Genomic DNA, 18,706 nt, shown 5'->3' with positions numbered 1-18,706 from the left:
CCTCCCCCAATGGTAACACCTTGCATAACTACATTGCAATATCAAAACCAGGGAGTGAACATTGGTACAACCCATAGTGCTTATTCAGATCTCACCAGTTACATATGCACTGTGTGTGTATATGTGTGTGTGTGTGTGTAGTTCTAGGCAATTTTATCACACCTGCTGCTACCTGTAACCATAATCACAACCACAATCAAGAAGTCGTGGCATTACCACAAGACTACCCCTTTGTGGCCATACCCACCCTCCGCCCCATCCTTCAAACCCTAACAACCACTAATCTGTCCCCCATTTCTATGTTACATCATGAATGTTATATAAATGGAATCAGGCAGTATGCATCCTTTTGAGACTGGCTTTTTTCACTCAGTCTCATTCCCTTGAAGTTCATTCAGGTGGCTGTGTGTGTCCATAATCTGTTCATTTTTTATTGCAGAGTAGTATTCCATGATATGGATGTATCAGTTTGTTTAACTATTCACCCACTGAAAGATATTTGGGTAGTTTCAAGCTTTTGGCTGTTATGACCAAAAGCTTCTATAAACATTCATGTACAAGTCTCTGGGTAAAAATAAGTTTTTATTTCTCTGGGATAAATGCCCAGGAGCACAACCAGTGGGTCTTAGTTTTTAAAGGAACTGCAAAACTGTTTTCCAGAGTGGCCATGCCATTTTACTTCCCCACCAGCAGTGCATGAGTGACCTGGTTCCTCTGCATCCCGGCCCACGTTTGGCGTGATTGCTATCTTGGTAAGTGTTCCATTGGCACCTGAAAAGAATGCCATCAGGCCTCCTGTTCATTCCCTACTGGTGACATCTGTGGGGCGGAAGGCACTCTCATGGGTTGCCTGGTGTTGCCAGGCCACCTTGTGCCGGGAGGCGTATGGGAGGGAGAAGCTGCTGAGCCTGGGTCTCCTTGTGCCACTGAACAAGGGCAGGGAGGCACAGGCCTTCGCTGCTGCTGCTGCAGTCAGCAGATTCAGTTGCCCGCTGTGTCCTGGCTGTGGGACAGGAGCTGGGGTTCACTGCTGCAGTGGCCTGCAGGTCTGCCAGCCCAACACATCCTGTGTATGGAACGGGTGTAGTGGGCTCCCCACAAGGTCTCGGTGGGCTCTGCCTTTCCCAGTCCACCAGCCAAGAAGCAGGTTGTTCTTGGGGTTTATGTTTATATCTGTTGATGGTTCCAGGTGGCAGACCTCTAAGTACCAAGTCCAGGGTACATGGGAGGTAAAAAGAAAGCCCTGGAACTCACCATGCTGTCGTTCCTCAGGTCCTAAGGTCCCCAGCCAACCTGGCTTCTTCTTTCCAGCTTTCATAGCCCTTTTGTTATATTGTCTGTTGAATCATTTCCAAGGTATTTAGTTGCATTTAAAGGAGAGGAGCAGGGAAAAGTGGAGTCTACACCAGCTCATTCCAGTACCAAAGCCAGCACTGGCTCCTTGAGTCCTCCTAACCGCGCTATGATGGAGGGAAAGTCAGTGTGCCCATTATACAGATGGGGAAGCTGGGGGTACAGGGAGATTAAGTGATTTGCTTAACCTGCAGCAAAGCTGCCTTCAGGCTTTACTCCCTGAGGACCTGCATCAAAGCTGCAGGCCTGGGCTGCACATTTGGGCAGAACCTTGGAGGCCTGCGCCCTAGGGGACAGCATGGGCCCTGCATTTCCCATGTGCCCCTTGACAGCTGCTGGCTGCACAGATGCCAGAGTACATGCTCTCCGGCAGAGCTCCTCCCTCTCTGGACTGTCACCACCTTCTCTCCATCCACCACCAGACCAGGCCTCCCTAAGCCCCCTGTCAGTCACTTCCTGCAAAGGACCTGCATCCTGTCCCGCTGTGTCCCTGGCTCCCCCCGGCCCGACTCGTCCCTCCTCCACCGTCTCATGCTGATGCAGCTCCTCCAAATGCAGACCCCTCCCTCAGTGCCCATTCCCCCACCTTCTGCCTCCTCTCTGAGGACTCTCAACATGACCCTTTTATGGGGCTGACTGCCCTGTACTTCATGCTCCACAACAGCCTGTTACATATGATCCTACTTCCAAATGCACCATAGCTTTATATTATGATAATCCTGGTTCCATCACCTATAAGCTCTAGGGCTGTGGTGAGTTGCTTAACCTCTCTGTGCCTCAGTTTCCTTACCTGTAAAACGGGGAGAAAGACAGTACTTACCCCACCGGATGGTGGGGAGGACTGAATGAACTAATGGCTGTAAAACACGGAAAACAAGCTTGTATAATAAACCTATGAAATGGACTACTGTTCAATGGGGGTGTATCTGTGCTGCCAGCTTTGCCTTGGGGTCTGGGCACTACCCAGATCCCGGTCTATTTTGTCCTTTATGTTGTGCAGGGGTCACAGGATCAACAAGAGGAGGGTTTGATGTGAGTTCAGACATCAGCTCAACCCTCCTCATCCTCCAAGAATCTTTCCTTCAACCCCCAGGCTGCAAGGAAATAGCTCTGTGCAAATACCCCAGAGTGAGGAAATCAACACTACCTTGTGTGTTTCCAGAGAGCTCAAATTTTATGAACTTTCTTCTCTACTAATAATCATGCTTTGAGTAAGGTTCAAGTTACAAGTTCAAATAACTGCAGCAGTATCCAGCCCACAGTCCCCCATATTTCCCATGAAAAGTGTTAAGTGTTTTGCAGAAACCTTGGTGAAATGACCTGTTGGGGATGACCTGTCAGTAGATTCTCGACTGACTTCTAGGATTGCCTCTTTTAATTCTGAGCGCTCACAAATTGTTCGATAAGCTAATCTGGAATCCTTCCGACAAACAATATTAATATCCTAAGTCTAAACTGTATGCCATTTGTCTCATTTCCCTCTTGCATGACAGCATTTGCCTATTTTAGTCTTTAGCACCCTCTGCTTTCCCTCATTGCTCCTCCACGGTTATCAAGCACGGTTGGTGCTCTCATTTGCAAACAAGCTCTCTCAGTCTGGGCCTAGAGAGCCCAAATCATGTGAAGCACCTGGTTGATCTCTCATCACCTCCTCCGTTATCTGGGTCTTCAGTTCCTACTGGTACAAGGTGTAGTGTACAACCTCTAAAGGGGTGCATGAAAACAGGGTGGGACTCGCTGGGCAGTCCAGTCATGATGAGTGTGCCCAGCAATAAAGGCAACTGAGTTACCAAAGCCAGCATCCCTCAGGTCCGGCTCTTCAAAACACAATGTGACCTTGGCTTTCAAAAGGAGTATCTTTACAACCCTCTGCAAATCTGCAAGTTTGAAAGTAGGATCACTTTGGGGGGCTCTTTAACTTTCTTTCCACTTTGGTAACCAGCTCTCATAGTTTTCTTTCCTGAGTCATTTTTCACAAGAAAATGAATTTTGTAATCACCATGCAGGAGTTGTTATATACACAACAAGGACCAGAGAAGAAGAAGTTCTGAAGACCAATGCCAAGGCAATCGCCAGGCTTAAGCCCCCAGGGCAGACAGGCTTCTAGGCCCAAGTGATTCAATTTCATGTTGCAGCCAGAAGTGACCAGGGTCCTGGACTTCAGGGCTCACTCTAAACTCTCATATTCCAGAAGTTTCCACATAACATTTGGGGGCTGCACTTGTCTTCCAGACCTTGGGTAGTATCAGCAAATGTGGACAGAGAAAACAACGTCTTTGATATTAGATACAAAAACAATCAAAAGGCTGACTTGCCCGCTGTGTAATTCTACCAACGGGGCAACCCTGGGATGGACTCTGCACATGCAGGTCACTGGCAGCGAGGCTGGGAAGAAGTCGCCCTTAGGAAAAGCACAGACACTCACACATCGGCTTCTGCCTCCAAACTGAGAATAAAAACTGAAAGGGAGACTGGAGGGGGGCAAGACAGGAATGCCAGGATTTCAAGGCCTTGGGCCAAGGACCTCAGCTGCCCTTTGGGGATGTTAAAGATGACCGCTTTGGGGGCTTTTCACGAGTGTCTGACATTTTTGTTCAGTGTTTCAGTCCCGTTATTTCCTTCCATCTTTTTCACAGAAACCCCCCATCTCACACGCAAACCAAATTCTGCTTGACCAGTGTGTTCCCGAACAGGTCTGTCGATAGCCATGAGTTTGACCTTCTGGAGTTTAGCCAAAAACTTACCAGATTTTATGATACATCAAGTTAAATGTTTAGATTAGAGTGGGGTCTCTTTTAACAAGTAGTTTGCACCAACCATGACCACAAGCAAAGCTGTTCTCCAAGCTATAGAGGAAGCTGAATGGAAACACAGCATCGGCTCTGGAAGCCCGCTGAAGACTAGTCAGAAGGCTGCTGGCACTGTATGGGTGGTAAATGAAGCACGGGTGAAAAGGGACCACAGAAATGATTCCAAAGTCACGGCAAGAAAGCTATTCTAAAAACTCCCCCATAGACCAAAATCTTAAAAATGAAAAAAAAAATAAGGTTTTTCCCTTCAACTCCATATATACAAATCTATGTTTATATGTGTACACACGCGCACACACACAGGTACAATATATAGCTATAAGCGAGCACTGCACTAAGATGGGGCCGGAGGAAAGGGCTACCGCTTCGCCATGCTTTAACCATTCTTCTCAAAGTATCACGTGCACAGGAATCACCCAGCTGGGCTCGGACCCTGCATTTCTAACAGGCTCCCAGGTGACAAGATGCTGCTAGTCCTGGGACTACCCTCTGAAGAGCAAGGTGCTGGTGCAGTTGTAGTGAGTTTGTTTTTCCAGTCTGTCCCTGGTGCAGCTCCACACATGGGGCTGCCTCACTCTTTGCCAGATTCTGAATGGGACATGGGATGAGGGAGTTCCAGGTGATAACCATCAAGTCAGTAAGAACCGTTCAGGCTGGGGTGGCTGGAGGGGGGGAACAGGAAAGGAGAGGGGTTCTGGGAGCTTGCTCTGCTGAGTAAGCCAAGCTCTACATGGACCAGGCAGCCAGCAGCAAGCCGACCGCCTTCTTCTTCATGGTAGCTCTCTCCTGCTGTCGGAGCAGTTTCTGCCCCTCCTTGGTGATGGCAGAGCACAGGCCACAAAGATGCGCAGGCCCTTAGTTAATCCCGGTGTTCCCCCTTCCACAGAGCCACCAACGCGGCCAACCACAGGTTTGTTAGGTGTCATTTACCCAGTAAGCACGTGCTCCTGCCTGGAAGGCTCCTCTGACCAGAAACCAACCTGCGTGTGCCTTGCGGTTATCGGCAGGCCACCTGTCATTTGGTCCTCAGTGTGTCTGAAGCTGTCCCGTGGCAGGGGTCCTATTGGACCCACCAGGTCCTTGGTGTGAGTTTGACTTGGAGATCCACTGCTGTTTCTCTGCCCGCTTCTCTTTAACAACTTACCTGGTTATAAGCTAGCTACACCATGGCCCTGGTGTAGGCACAGGTTCACCCCCCTGCCCAAGTAACACTTCAGCCCCCACGTCACGGGGCCCAGCTTCTCCAGCGGCTGCCAGCCCCGTGCCAGCATCAGCCTCTCCGGGGACTTTGGCAACCCCAAGATTTGTCCCAGCTCAGTTCAGAGCTGACCAAGCCATCTTCTTCTCATTCTCTCTTTGCTCCTGATATTAGTGTCAGTGAATCACCAGACTCACTTCACACCTGCCCCTTCTTCAACACCACAGAAGTGCGGCTGTGGTTAACAAGATGATACCTTTGTCATGCTTCCGGTGACTCTTGGGGAAACTTAACAACCTCCCTCCCTCTCTATATCCATCTACTTATTTATGTTTTCTCCAAGAGAGGCCATTCTCAGATCCTCATGCAGGCCCCTGTCCTCTGTTTTGATGTCAGGAACAAAGTACATGATTTCATGGCTCCCCCGGACCCCTCAAGCCCCTCTGCTGGTCCTGTCTGCCACCACCATCATCTGGCAAAACTACCACCTCCAGGCAAGGTGGGAGCATGCCCTCTGTGCCTAAAAATGGATTAGGAGAGGAGGGCTCTTTCCCAGAATGTGCCATTGACTGGGCTGGTGGCAAAGTTCCCAGGGACTCAGAGATGTGCAACTGCCCTCAGGTCTTTGGAATTTTCCATCAGCAGTGGGCACTGGATGAATAAGGATTTCAGGCATGAAACCAAATACCTTGGGAGAATGTGGGCATGTGTAAGCCACAACAAAATACCATAAACTGGGTGGCTTATCAACAATAGAAATTTATTTCTCACAGTTGTAGAGTCTGGAAGTCCAAGATCAAGGTGCCAGCACAGTGGGGTTCTAGTGAAGGCCCTTTCCTGGGTTGCAGAGGCTGCTTTCTCATTGTTTCCTCACATGGCCGAAAGAGAGCTAGTTAGCTCTCCAGCCTCTTCTTACAAGGGCACTGATCCCATTCATGAGGGCTCCACCCTCTTGAGCTAATTACTGCTCAAAGGCCCCACCTCCACGTACCAACACTCTGGGGATTAGATTGTTGAGGGGATTAGATTTCAACATATGAATTTTGGGGGACACAAACATTCCATCTATAACAGAGCACTCCATCTGTGGAGAAATTTGCATCCTATCACACCTCTGCCACTTCCCACAGTACTTACAAAACCCGTCACGTAAGCAAAAACTGTTTTTCCCAGTAAGGGTGAGTAAATCCAGTTACCAGAATAGCCACATGGGGAGGGCTTGGCCTCAGCACGAGATCAGTTCAGTTGTATAAAAGGCACCACGCCACAGGAAAGGGAGGCCGTCTGCAAAATGAGGCTGAGATGACTTTGGACATCCCTTCCAGCTCTGAGAACCAGGAGAAAAGCCACTTAAGAGGAGCTGCCAGAAGCTCTGGTAATCTAACGAGAAAATTGGATCTCGTCTAATTCCTGGAATAGTCTGTAATGTAAAGAAGTTCTGAGGGGATTTCAAAATTTGGTTCTTCAGCCAAACTCAATTCACACACCCCCTCATCCCCCCTCCCCGCTCCCGCCCCGCCATCTCCTCAAACACCATCTTGAACGACATCATTTCAGGTAACGAAATCCACCAATAATTAAGGGCAAAGAATTCCTGGGGTAGAGACAAACATCCACACAGCTTGTGTAACCTTTCCTATCACAGTAACAAAACTCTGGGAGCAGCAGACATCCCTGATCCAGCTGGATTTCCCATCATGGCGATAACATCCAGCCAATAGCTGCTCGGACTGGCCACTCAGAATGCAGGTGGGAACACATCTGTCTGCTTGCTGAAGAGCTTTTAATGGTTTTCCCTTTGTTTGTCTTCCCTCCCAGGCCTGGCCTGGGCAGATTTGGGAAGACTGTGGAACAGTGGCTCTGGGCTTTCCAGTCAAATGGAGGAAGTGTTCTCTCCTCACATTCAATCCGAGTCAGGGGTAAGACTCCAAAGGAAATCACGATAATTTCCCTGCAACTCTTCTTAATGCTGGGCAATGAGAAATCGCTCCCTAAGGCAGAGAAGTCATTTAAACAGGGCCACCAGTGACAAAGTTCCCTGCTGTTCTGTACACTGCACCTCCCATTCAAAATCATTCATCTGGGAGGGACCAGAAGGAAATTCTGCTTTTATTTGTCTGGGGTCGGGGCTGGGGGTGGAGAAAGGAGGAGAAAAAGGAAAGGCATAGCTGTTAGGAAGGACTCACTCAGGGCAACATGGAGCAGGGCTAAGAGATGCTGTGCCAGGTGCAGGCTCCACTGTGGCCACCCTGCAATCCTCCAGAAGTCACAAGTCATTCTAGCTCATCCAAGACTTGAGAAGGAGGGTGGCTTGTAAATTAATGTTAAAGACCTTACAATTTTCAGCAGCACATTTTTAAAAATAATAAGGAAAGTAAACGAGGCCTGGGTGTTTGATACAACTCTGGAATGTGGATAAGGCAGCCGAGCCAGGGATGCTCATACACCTAGGAAATGGCACTCAGAAATTACTCCAAGCACCTCCGCGTGAAACCCAAGAGCCCTAAACACCACTGGCACCACCAATTAAGCTTCTGTCTGGGAGGGGAGCCTGCAGGAGGCCGTAGGAGCTGAGTAGGGATGGAGGGTAAGACCCAGAGAGCCAGGGAGGAGTCCGTCTGAAAACCCAGTGTGGGACTTGCTTGCCCTAGAAGCAGCCCTTCCTGTAGACCTCCTGGGCTGGAAGGGTCCACCCTTTCTGCTCTGCGAGAAAGTTGACCCATACATGAACACAACTGCCCTAATTCCAAACTAGAACAAAAACACCTTTGCCCTCCTCCTGGGATTTCTAACCGGTTATGACATTTGCAGAAATCCTCTCTCCGCTGCACCTTCCTTATAAGGCCAGCCCATCTGATGTCTGTGCTGTGCCCGCCGGGTTACGCGCCCAGGCAGAGGACTCGGCAGGCTGCCCGGCCGTCCTCGGGGGCTACCTACCTGCTCACATCCTGCCCATGTGCACACTGCGTCCCCCTGTACCGTACCAGGCAGCTCATTCTTAACATAGATCACAGACAAATACTTCCCCTCTTCACAAATCTAGATAATGGCTTTCCTTACTTCCTGTTCTGGGATTTAGACAATTCCTTTCAGTTTGAATTGTGTTGACTCCAGTTATGAGAACATTTCCCCCAGAACGTCTGTCCCCTCCCTTTTCCTCCGCTCCCCAGACACCTGCCCACCCTCTGCCCATAAGCCACGATCCCCAGGAATCAGACTCTGTCTGTGTTCCATGCCGCACCCCAGGCGAGCGTGTTCCCAGGCACACTTCAAGAGGACATCTTTCCCACGTCCACTGCCCTGAACTCATTTGCACAGCGTCACGTTCTAGCCGGAAACATCCGGAGTGACTGGATCTAGCTTTTGATGGGTATCTTTATTGGGGGATACCAGGGATCCCACTTGTTACTTCAGGGCACGAGGTGGCCACCCACCTGCCCTCTGTCCTCATAGGACTGAGCAGGAGGACAGAGTCCCTCCTCCAAGTGACATCAGCCAGGGCAGTGCTTCCACTATGGTGGGCTTGGTTCCAGGGCGTGAGGGGCGTTTGTGCTTGTCTGAGAACCCAGCTGTGCACCACGCACTGTTGCAACTGGATCTGTCTATAACTAACTGCATGTGTGCAGGTGCACAAGTGTCACCAAACACAGTTCCTGGTTGCCAAGGCATTTGTATCGTTAAACCTCGGCCCCATGTTTCTCTCCACTTGGGAGCGTCTATGTACTCGGTACCTCAGCCCCCTGTGAGCCCTGCCTGTCCCCCTCCTTCTGTTCCTCCCCTTCCATTTCCAGGTGTCCCAGGAGGTGTCAGGTGAGAGATGACAGGACTACGCTTGCCTGTGGTGGCAACTTTCAGGAAGGCTGGGCCTTTCCTCACTTGACTCACCAGCTGTGAGCATGACTGCCTGGTACAGCAGCAAGAAGCATGGAATTCAGGGTGACCTAGAGAGGGGTGAGCTGGAGCCAGGAGAGCAGGATTGCATCTAGCACCACAGCTCAACCCTGAGGGTGGCCTGGAGGGACAGGGTCAGGGAGCAAGAGATGGAAGCAGGAAGGTGGATAAGGCCGAAAGCAACAATAAAAGGTCTAGACCCCATGCTGGTGGCAGCTCCACCCTGGCTGCACCTGGCATCTCCTGGAGAGCTTCCGAGGTGCTCCCTCCCCCAGAGGGGGTGGTTTAACTCATCAGGCTGAGGCTTGGCCACAGGTACTTCCAAGGGCCTCAGGGGCTCATCTCCTGAGGCTGGGCCCAGATGTCACATCTGCTGGGTTCCCAAGCTTCCATGAAGACAGCATTTTTCAGAGGCCACAGGCAGAGCCAGCTGACCAGAGGAGAGGTAAATTCCAGAATGGAAAGACCCAAGAAAGGGCATATGGAAGTCAGAAAAAACCCCAAGAAGAGCAGGTGGGGAGAGGCCCAGCTCCCGTACAGGTAGTGAGGGCCTGAACATGGGGCGTGGCTCTGGGGCCTGTCTGGAGGGGGAGAGGTCACATGGTTTGGACTGACTCTCCAGGCAGGTGTTGATCTGGCTCAGGCTTATCTAACAGAGCCTCCTAAATCCGACAGAAGCAGAGATTTATTTTCTGCAAGGGAAAGCTCTTTGTTTTTCTGAGTGGGTGGCCGAGTATGCATTAAGCGGAGTCCCTCCCCTCTCTCCCCACCCCACCTGGAAGCCCTGTGTTTAGACACCTCCCAGGCACTGTCTCACCTGATTGAGAAGCACGCTGGGTTTCCCCAGGCACCAAACAACCAGTTGAGACTTGGTTCTGTGCCCTCCTGGCCTCCAACTGCACTAGGGAGAGCTCTTGTCAATCAAATGTCTCCCCTGGGCCTTATCATGCTGCATTAGACCTACTTTCCCCAAAGCAAAAGGCACGCTAACCAATTTTCATAGAACCATTTACTTTCTTACACTATAAAAATTCCAAATCATAGCAAACAATATCCTCTAAAAACAATATCCTCTAAAAATCCAATAGACGTATTAGGCACAGTCACTTTAATGCTATACTAACCTCACTACCTAAGCTCTCCTTGATCATTAGGGTGTCACTTGATTTTGTTTTTTATTTTTCTCATGGGCAGTCAGCGTGGACCTGAGCTTCTGAGGAGAGTTCTTCCCATGAGCAATCAGGGTTGAGTTTGCCTGAGAAAAATGAATGCTTCGAGCTCTCCTCCTTTCTCTCTAAAATCAAATAGTGATAAACATCTTGGATACGGAGGTCCACCACAAGGCATCCTGGTTTCTTGAGGGAAAAAACCTGGGCAGAGTTGGCCCAGCTGGGCTGTTTCCCCCAAGTCACTGATTCCATCATAACCAACAACAGCGACAACTACGGCCCTCTAGAGTGAAAGAGGTCCATCAAAGACATCTTCTCATGCTCAGGACCATCGCTTTCTCATGGTCACTGCGGGATGAAGAAAGGCACAAAAACAGCCTCATTTTCCGCTGGGTTTCCCAAGCTACCACAACAAGACAGGGAGTCAGGTGCCTTCCAAAACTCACATTAGGTGAACCAAAAGGTGGGGGGCAGCTGCCTATCTGGCAGCCTTTCATGGGCAAGAAGGTAACTAAGGTCATAGGTGCTCATTTAAAAACCCCAAAGCTGCTGTCAGCAAGGCTGCCCCACAGACCCAGCTCATCCTCCAGGCAGAAACACAGAACAGCCCCTTCCCAGGGTCTCCTCCACGACTGCCATTGGGAATTGCAAATCCTTCAGTTCCTGTCTAAAGCCACGGCTGGAGTCTTTTCTACCCTACTTCTTTACCAGGGTAGATCATCAGAAAGCTGCCAGTCTCACCCACAGTACTTGAGTTTCCTAGGGAAACCCCTGTTGAGGACACATTGGCTTTCTTCAGCCAGCTGTACCATGCCATTTTTGGCCCTCTCTGCCTAGGCTGCTGACAAACTGAAAGTACCCTGGTTTTTGGATATATAACAAGCTCTCTTCTTTATTACCTATATTTTGTAATTTGGATCCTTATTTTAATGGCCCTGTTGCATGGGTATATTATCATACAAGTGATCCCAAATCATTTTAGGTAGAGACTAGAAAATTTTTTTAAGTAATACTAGTTTCCTAATCTATAAAGTAAAAGCTAATAATACCTGCCTCATAGGACTGATTCAATAATACAATGAATGCACAGCATCTAACATAGTACCTGGTAAATAGCAGGTGCTCAGTAAATGAGATCTGATTTGACTTAGACATCATTACTTTATTGTTAACCTACATCCAAAGCAGCATTATTGCTGTTACCATGGGAAGAGTTTTTCATTTAATTTATAATTTAGAACTTATTTTACTGCAAATTGGATTGGAGCCAGTTCACAGCACCAAATAAATTATTTCTGAACTACAATATTTGAAATAAAACCATGCATACAAACAGATGCTAGAAAGAGGGAGAAAAATTCCAGTACTACAATGAGTTAAATGTTAAAAATGAGCCTTACACTTAGCTTTGTGTTTTCTGAAAGCCAGAGCAAAAATGAAATCATGTTAACTTACGCAACTCTCATCATCAGATAAACGGCATGTGTAGCTCCTACGGAAAGTGACTTTTTCTCCTAACATTGGGATCTGAGGGGAAGTGCACACACTGTTCCTCACAGGAGGTATATTGAGTACGGAGCAGAAGCGCTGCACCCACACATGCCCATGTGCAAAGGCACACACATCCACCCTTCAGAAGAGATCTTTACTTTTCAGTATTAAATGGTTAGGAACTGGAGGCTGAGCTCTCTGGGGATTTTCCAGGGTTACACAGAGGGGTGTTCTTTATTGTTTTCTAAAACTTTCACCAAGAAATTTTGTTGGGAGAGCATGGACCAGTGGCTCAGGTCCACAGAGAATACCATCCATCCAATCTCAGTTCACACACACTCAAGAAACGTGGAGTTACATTACTCCTCCCTATTCCAAAATATAGACAGTTTCCAGGTTCGCATCTGTGAAGGAGCCTGGCCAGTGGCTTTCCTGAGAGTGCAGGCTGGCCTCTACCTTCCCAAGCCTCCGCACAGCCTCTCTGGCTGCTCTGAGATGGGTGACCAGAGGGGTCCGTGGATAGGGAGACTGTGGCTTCATCCTTGGGGGATCTGCTTCCCAACACTTTCGAATAATCAGAGACAAGAGACTTCTCTGGGAAAACCATAATCGCCCAACTAGGGGCAGGACCAAATGCTACCAGGATTTATTGGCTTTGATTAACAATACGGTGTTTGTTTTTGCAGGTAATTAGAGTTCAGTAGCAAGCTATAAAGAGTCCTCCAAGAAATTCTAAACAGACTGTAGCTAAAGGCTACTGGAATATGACTAAATCTAATCATCCATCTGCAGACCTCCTGTTTTAAGATGCCAGTGTTTGATCCAGCACAACTGCACAGATCAGGGAGGAACGGCGTTCTGTGTTCTTAATGCCCAAGAAGAAAAGGCAGCCCCTGTGTGCGCACATGCGGAAGTGACTGCTGCCATGGGATGCAGCAGTTCACATAAATATATCTCTTCAAAGGTCCGCACAACCTGCGCGTTGGGAAACGTTTTGACAACTCTGCATTCTCACAACTGTTAGGGAGTTGATTCCGCTGTACTACGATGGGCTGGGTGGGGCATTTGATAGTGAGAAGATGTTTGCCAAAGCCATACTCATTTGTACTTTTCTTTCAGCAACCACTATTGGGTGGGGTTTTCTAGTTTTTGTGTGTGTGTGTGTGTTTTTTTAACAAATCTGAGATATGAATACAAATTTGATTAAAAATAATTTTAAAAATTATTTTCTAGTAGTGTAGGCAAACTAGTATGGGCAAAGTGTTGTCACCAATATTTCTGAAATACTGTCAAGATGAAATAAATATGTACGTAGAGATAACTAATTATCTTGCTTCTCTTGGCCAATAACATGTTATTTTCCCCTTAGTCCCAGGAAATACACATAAGATTATTTTCATTCTCTGTACTCACATCATGATAGCCAACAGGTACAGAAACGTCAACAACAAACCCATCTACAGGAGTGAAAAAAATTAAAATGGGACCAGATAAACAAAACAAGGTAAAAGCATCAAGCCACAGATATGGCTAATACTAGGGGAAAACAACTGCTTTTGTACTCCTTATTCATTGCCTCTACTCTTGCAGAAGCTTGAGTTCACCTTTAGGGTTCCAGGCATCTTACTATCTCGGGCACTGGGAAAACTTTACAATATATATTTTTCCCCAAGAACTAGATTTCCATTTAATTTTGTTCTCTTTGGTCCAATATAAATTTTTCCATTGTTTTGCATGCTTTGGCCGCCTCAATTTATTTATTTAAAGTTCTTAAGCAGTCATATCACAAGGTTTCCTTCAGGGAAACATAAAACAGACACCTACTCCAGGAGAAAGAGTAAACCCTCAGGCCACAGTTTGAGAGTCAGCTGGTTCTCTGCCCCCTGAGACATCCTGCAGGTGATCTCAGCCTTAGGCCAGCCATTCAACCCCTCGGACCTTCTTTTTCCTCAACTAAAAAAACCAGGAGGCTGCCTCGGATTCTCTCCACATCATCTTTGGGCTCTAAGGTTCTGTGGTTCTTTCCTCCTCAAGGGAAGAACTTCCATGTGCAAAGGCAATAGCTGATGATTCTTTAAACTAAGACACTGACATTCTACCTTCAGAAAGTTGGACTTTGTTTGAAACTGGCTGAAAAAAAAAAAAACAACCCAGAAATTCAATAGCCCAAAGATAAATCCCATTATTTGAATGGCATATTTAGAGCGAATCAAGATCATGGTGGTCCGGGAAAGGGGATACAACTCACGACAACACTGAGAAAATCTCTTCCCTTTACAGCGTGTGCTTTAAGAACAGACTTAAAGCAAACATCAAATGAGCATTTCCACTCTCAGAGACAGTCTGTTCTGTGATCTCTTGGGTTCCCTGAAGGGTTGGGACCCAGGCTTGCTGGCCTAGGTCCTTACTCTAGAGGAAGCAAAGGCATTCAGCACCACTGTTTTAGAACTTCCAGAATTTGAGTGAAAAAAATATGTATTCAGAAAAGCATTTAAAGAGGCAGAACAATCCAGAGTCTGATACTTACTTGTGGCCCAGCTCATGAGCGATGGTAAAGGCCAAATTGAGGCCATTGTCTTCGGCAAGCACACATTTCCTCTTAGCACTGCACACACCTCCTAAGTAAGCAATTCCTGCAGCAGAGACACAAAACACATCCTCTTCAGAATGTGCGAGGCCCTGACCTCGCAGGGCAAATCCACATGGTCAACATCACACATCATCAAGAGGGGCAAACGGGGGCGAGGATGACCATGGGACTGGACCTGTCATTCCAGAGCTCATATGGAGACTGGCTGGCGTGTGATGCTTTTGTATTCGCCTAATAATAATAATAATATTAATAACCACCACAAACATCTCTCAAGCATTTAACATGCGTCAGGCAACGTGCTGAGTGGTTTACACAGATTATCTAATGAAGTCCTCGTTACCCGGGATGGAGGCAACAGAGAAACTGGGGTTCAGAGAGAAAAGGTAACTTTCCCAAGGTCTCCTGGACTGGCACCTGGTGCTGGGATGCTGAGCCAGACCTGTCCAACTTCAGCATCCAGGGCTGGGACCAGGTGAGGCCAAAAAGTCGAGGCACCCAGTGCGCAAGGTTCAAGGAGGGTCTCCCTCTCAGGAGCCGACCCTGAGAGGGATGGAGGGCCTTCTCAAATTTCACACCCTGGGCACCTCCTTCTCTCACCCCAGTCCTGGCCCTATTAGGGTTAATACTCTCAGGGGGTGAGCTCGGATCAGGACCGGGACTCACAGAGAGCAGGCCACAGAAGGTGCAGAATGTTCAGAAAAATGTTTCAGGAGCCCTGAGGAGGACGAGACCAGGGCCCAGAAGCAATGAAAGATGCTGGAAGAGTACGGGCCTGGAAGCCACGTGGGAGGATGGGTCCCACGGCCCAACTCGCTCAACTCTGCACAAACATGATGGGGCCCAAGGACCTTCCCTGAGATGGGAAGATCAAGGCAACCGGGGGGGTACCAGACTCAGGAAAATGGTGTGAGCAAGGGGGCTCGGTACAGAGGACAGGAGGCTGCCAGCCTCTGGTGGATGATGGAAGTGCTCCAGGGGAGAGAGATTATTATGGCAGAGAGGCACATGTGAACAGGATGGGGGCCTTGGACGGACCAGGCACAGCTGAAGAACGCTGGGCATCAGCTGTGCACAGGCCACACGTCTCCAGGCTGACACTCCAGGGCTGATACTGCCCACGACAGCTCTCCACACTCCCTCTTAGCTCTACACCCAGGAAGGACATCACCACGACCCCATCCAGGAACCCCCAGGACATATCTCAACAAAAGCCGGAGTCCATGGACCCTGAAGGGCTTGGGATAGAACTTGAGTACTGGTGGCGTCTGACTCCTCACTATGCCCTGTGAAATGAATGACTGGCTGGTGGCACGGGGGCCATATGCCCGAGCAGGCTCAGTGCTGCCCTCGCTGTGAGCTCACAAGGGGTGTGGGGCGGGCAGTGGCTCTGCTGGCCCCACAGCCAGGTGTGCACTGGCTATTGATGCCTGGTGACCAGGTGGATAGGGACTCTGCCCGCCAGCCCTGTGCCCTGGAAGGGCTGTGGCCACCCGAGTAAGAGCACCTGTTCTCCACCCAGAGACACTACCCACTGCCAGGCTACACGCCGCTCCCTTTCACTAATGTGCAGGGAGTGTCTCAGAAGCTGACAGCAGCCTTGCAGGCACAGGAGCTGGGGAGGGAAGGAGCTGGCAGAGAAGAATGAACAGGGGGATTAATTAATTAAAAATGATCCTCCCTCCCTGCTCCCAAAGAGCTAAACCAACATCCTATTTGTTGACATCAAAATCAAGCTGGGGCAGACCTCAGCCACACACAGGGCACTCCCCCGCAACCCCTGCAAGGGGCAGACAAGCTTGCACACCCCGGCTCAAGGGCTCAACTCACACTCAGCAAACTGAGCTGGGCACCACAGCACGTATCTGCTTTTATTTGGAAGCATGCAACACGCTTGGCCAAGGTTGAAGAATTTTTGTTTGTTTTTACAAAAAAGAAAGAAAAAAAAGGAAATGTTATTTGGCCTCAAGATGTGTTTTTTGCATATGGGCATCATAATCCAGCAATGCAGACTATGGAAAGGAGGAAAATGACAACCAGAAAGGACACGATCTGCCCTTTCTGATATCGTTGAGGTCATTATTACGGTTTTGTTTTAAAATGCTTTGTGGGTTGCTGCAGAAAGTCCAGCAGTGAGTAGTCGGAATGCTTCCACATGGCACTGATGGCATACGCATGCCGTGCACACACACACACTCAAATGCACACACAGCCATACCCAGCCTCCTGTGTCAATGAATCAATCAGATGTGCTCGCCCCGGAGGAGATGTCTGGTGAGAGGGAAAGAGAGACATCCAAGGCCAGCTGTGCTGAGCTTGCTGTCCCAAAAGCACCTGCTGAACCAGCAGACTTTACATGCCACAGAAACACATCCCCTGGCCTCGGCTACACTCGGCACCCGGAACAGGCATCCTGAGTTTCCACTCTAATTGGGTAACACACAACACTAGGGAAACAGCTAAGTAGAAGGCCTTCCAATAATTGCATTTTAATTTTTCCAGGTGCATATGATTTTTTTTCTTACTAGAAAACAAAGCATTAGTTTATTTATAAGGAATGCTCTCACACAAAGGTGGATTAAGGTCTAGTGCTTTTAAAGGTTTATTCCAATCGTGAATAGCCCAGTCATAAAACCGAGCAAGGCAAAACACGTCAACAAAAACAGCCCAGAAAATAGAGCACGGGAGCTTGTGTGTTTATGAGCGACGGTGTGAAAATGCTTAGAACTCACAAAACAAAGTCTGGAGAGAATCCCAGATTGTTGTAAAAGTAAGAGCTGCAGGGAATAGATGGTAATTAAGCAAGGAGCTGCAGCGGAAAACAAAGCCCACCACTACTCCATGTTTTCTGGAAAGAAACAGCGGTCTAGAGAGTAGAGTGTGATGGAGACGCAGAGAAACCCCAACTCGTCAGGCTGCAAAGGCACCAACCTGGAAACCCCGCCCAATCCCACCTCAGCACTTGTCAAGAAATGAGGAAAAACCAGTTTTCTCTGCATTGATTTTTTTCTTTTAATTACAAAAAGGAAGTCTGTAAACACAGGTTCTGCTAATGTCCATGCTGAAGCTGAGGAAGCAGAGGGACCTTCTTAAGTAACTGGAATTCCCCACACAGATAGCAAGGATTTCTCAGACCCTAGAGTGGTTCTTTCAATGGTTTCAGTCTTCCATGATTTAAAATTCTCCACCAGAGAAATAAGAGTAGAACTTATTTTCGAAATTTTAAAAAAACATCAATTCCACGTTTACAGAGCTCCTTGGAACAAAAGCAAAGCAGAAAGGCAACTGGCATTTATTATGGTTCTCTTCACAGGCAAGTGCTGCTCTGCATGCTTGGTCCTCCCTTATTTGGAAGGTATTACTGGCCCCACTTTACAGACAGGGAAATGAAGGTTCAGCATCCAGTTATGTGGCTGATCAGGGCCCAGACTTGGGTACAAATGCAGGGTTATCTTTCTCCAACACCCATGCTCCCATAGGCAAACCCTGGGCCTCCTGCACCAAAGCTTTGGTAACCAGCAACGACGATAAGCTTGGAGGATTTAGAAGATTTTTGTAAATCGTAACGTGTGTTTATGCTGAGATGTGGGTGGGATACAGTAAAGGTTTCATGTGTTTAAATCCAAATGTTTTTAATCCTAAAGATAAAAAGACTCGAGGGATATGTGCAGCCACATTAACAGTAGTTACCTCTAGGACACGGTGAAGTCATTACAGATCTTTAAATTTTCTCTTCTTTTTTGGCTTAAACCTAGTACAGTGAATGTGTACTCGCTATGAAAGTTAACGTTATTGGTTATATTTCATTTATTCAAGGTGACATATAGAAGAGGCCAAGGTGGGAGACTAATAAAAAAAAATGACAACAACAAAAACCCTCCAGATTTTGATTCTGAGTGTACAGCCCTTAAGGCAGCAGATAATGAAGGAAGTTTATAGTCAACACATAATTGAGTGTGTGCTTGTACCCTTAGGGCAACTCTCTCCATTTCTACTATAACCCTGGCACAGATTAGGGAAGCAAAAGTCTGAAATACTGGAGGTAGAAATGAAGGGCTATAAAGTGTTTTTCTGATGCCTGAAGAAGTATATTTAGTTCATCCCAAAGCAGATCACATCCACCAGAGCCTCCTGACCCACCTTCCCAGGCAAATCAACTCAGTGTGGACACTCTCTCTTCTCCATTTTCTTTTTCTTGGTAGGA

At 48.1% G+C, this 18,706-nt stretch overlaps 1 protein-coding gene across 17 annotated transcripts in view; it reads right to left on the bottom strand.

Annotated features, from left to right (window-relative positions):
• The window catches only part of ADAMTS17 (ADAM metallopeptidase with thrombospondin type 1 motif 17), a 361,173-nt gene that overhangs the window by 194,567 nt on the left and 147,900 nt on the right, over nt 1-18,706 (bottom strand). For all 17 annotated transcript variants that reach the window (XR_008618598.1, XR_008618599.1, XR_008618602.1 and 14 more), the window contains exon 8: nt 14,440-14,545. Coding sequence is in view for 12 of the 17 variants with exons in the window: in XM_055088178.1 (XP_054944153.1) it covers nt 14,440-14,545 (106 nt within the window). In the remaining 5 variants the exon portion in view is untranslated. The remainder of the gene's footprint in view (nt 1-14,439; nt 14,546-18,706) is intronic.

Source organism: Physeter macrocephalus, chromosome 11, assembly GCF_002837175.3.
Source record: "Physeter macrocephalus isolate SW-GA chromosome 11, ASM283717v5, whole genome shotgun sequence".
NCBI lineage: Eukaryota > Metazoa > Chordata > Mammalia > Artiodactyla > Physeteridae > Physeter > Physeter macrocephalus.
This window is presented reverse-complemented; position numbering and strand designations above follow the sequence as displayed.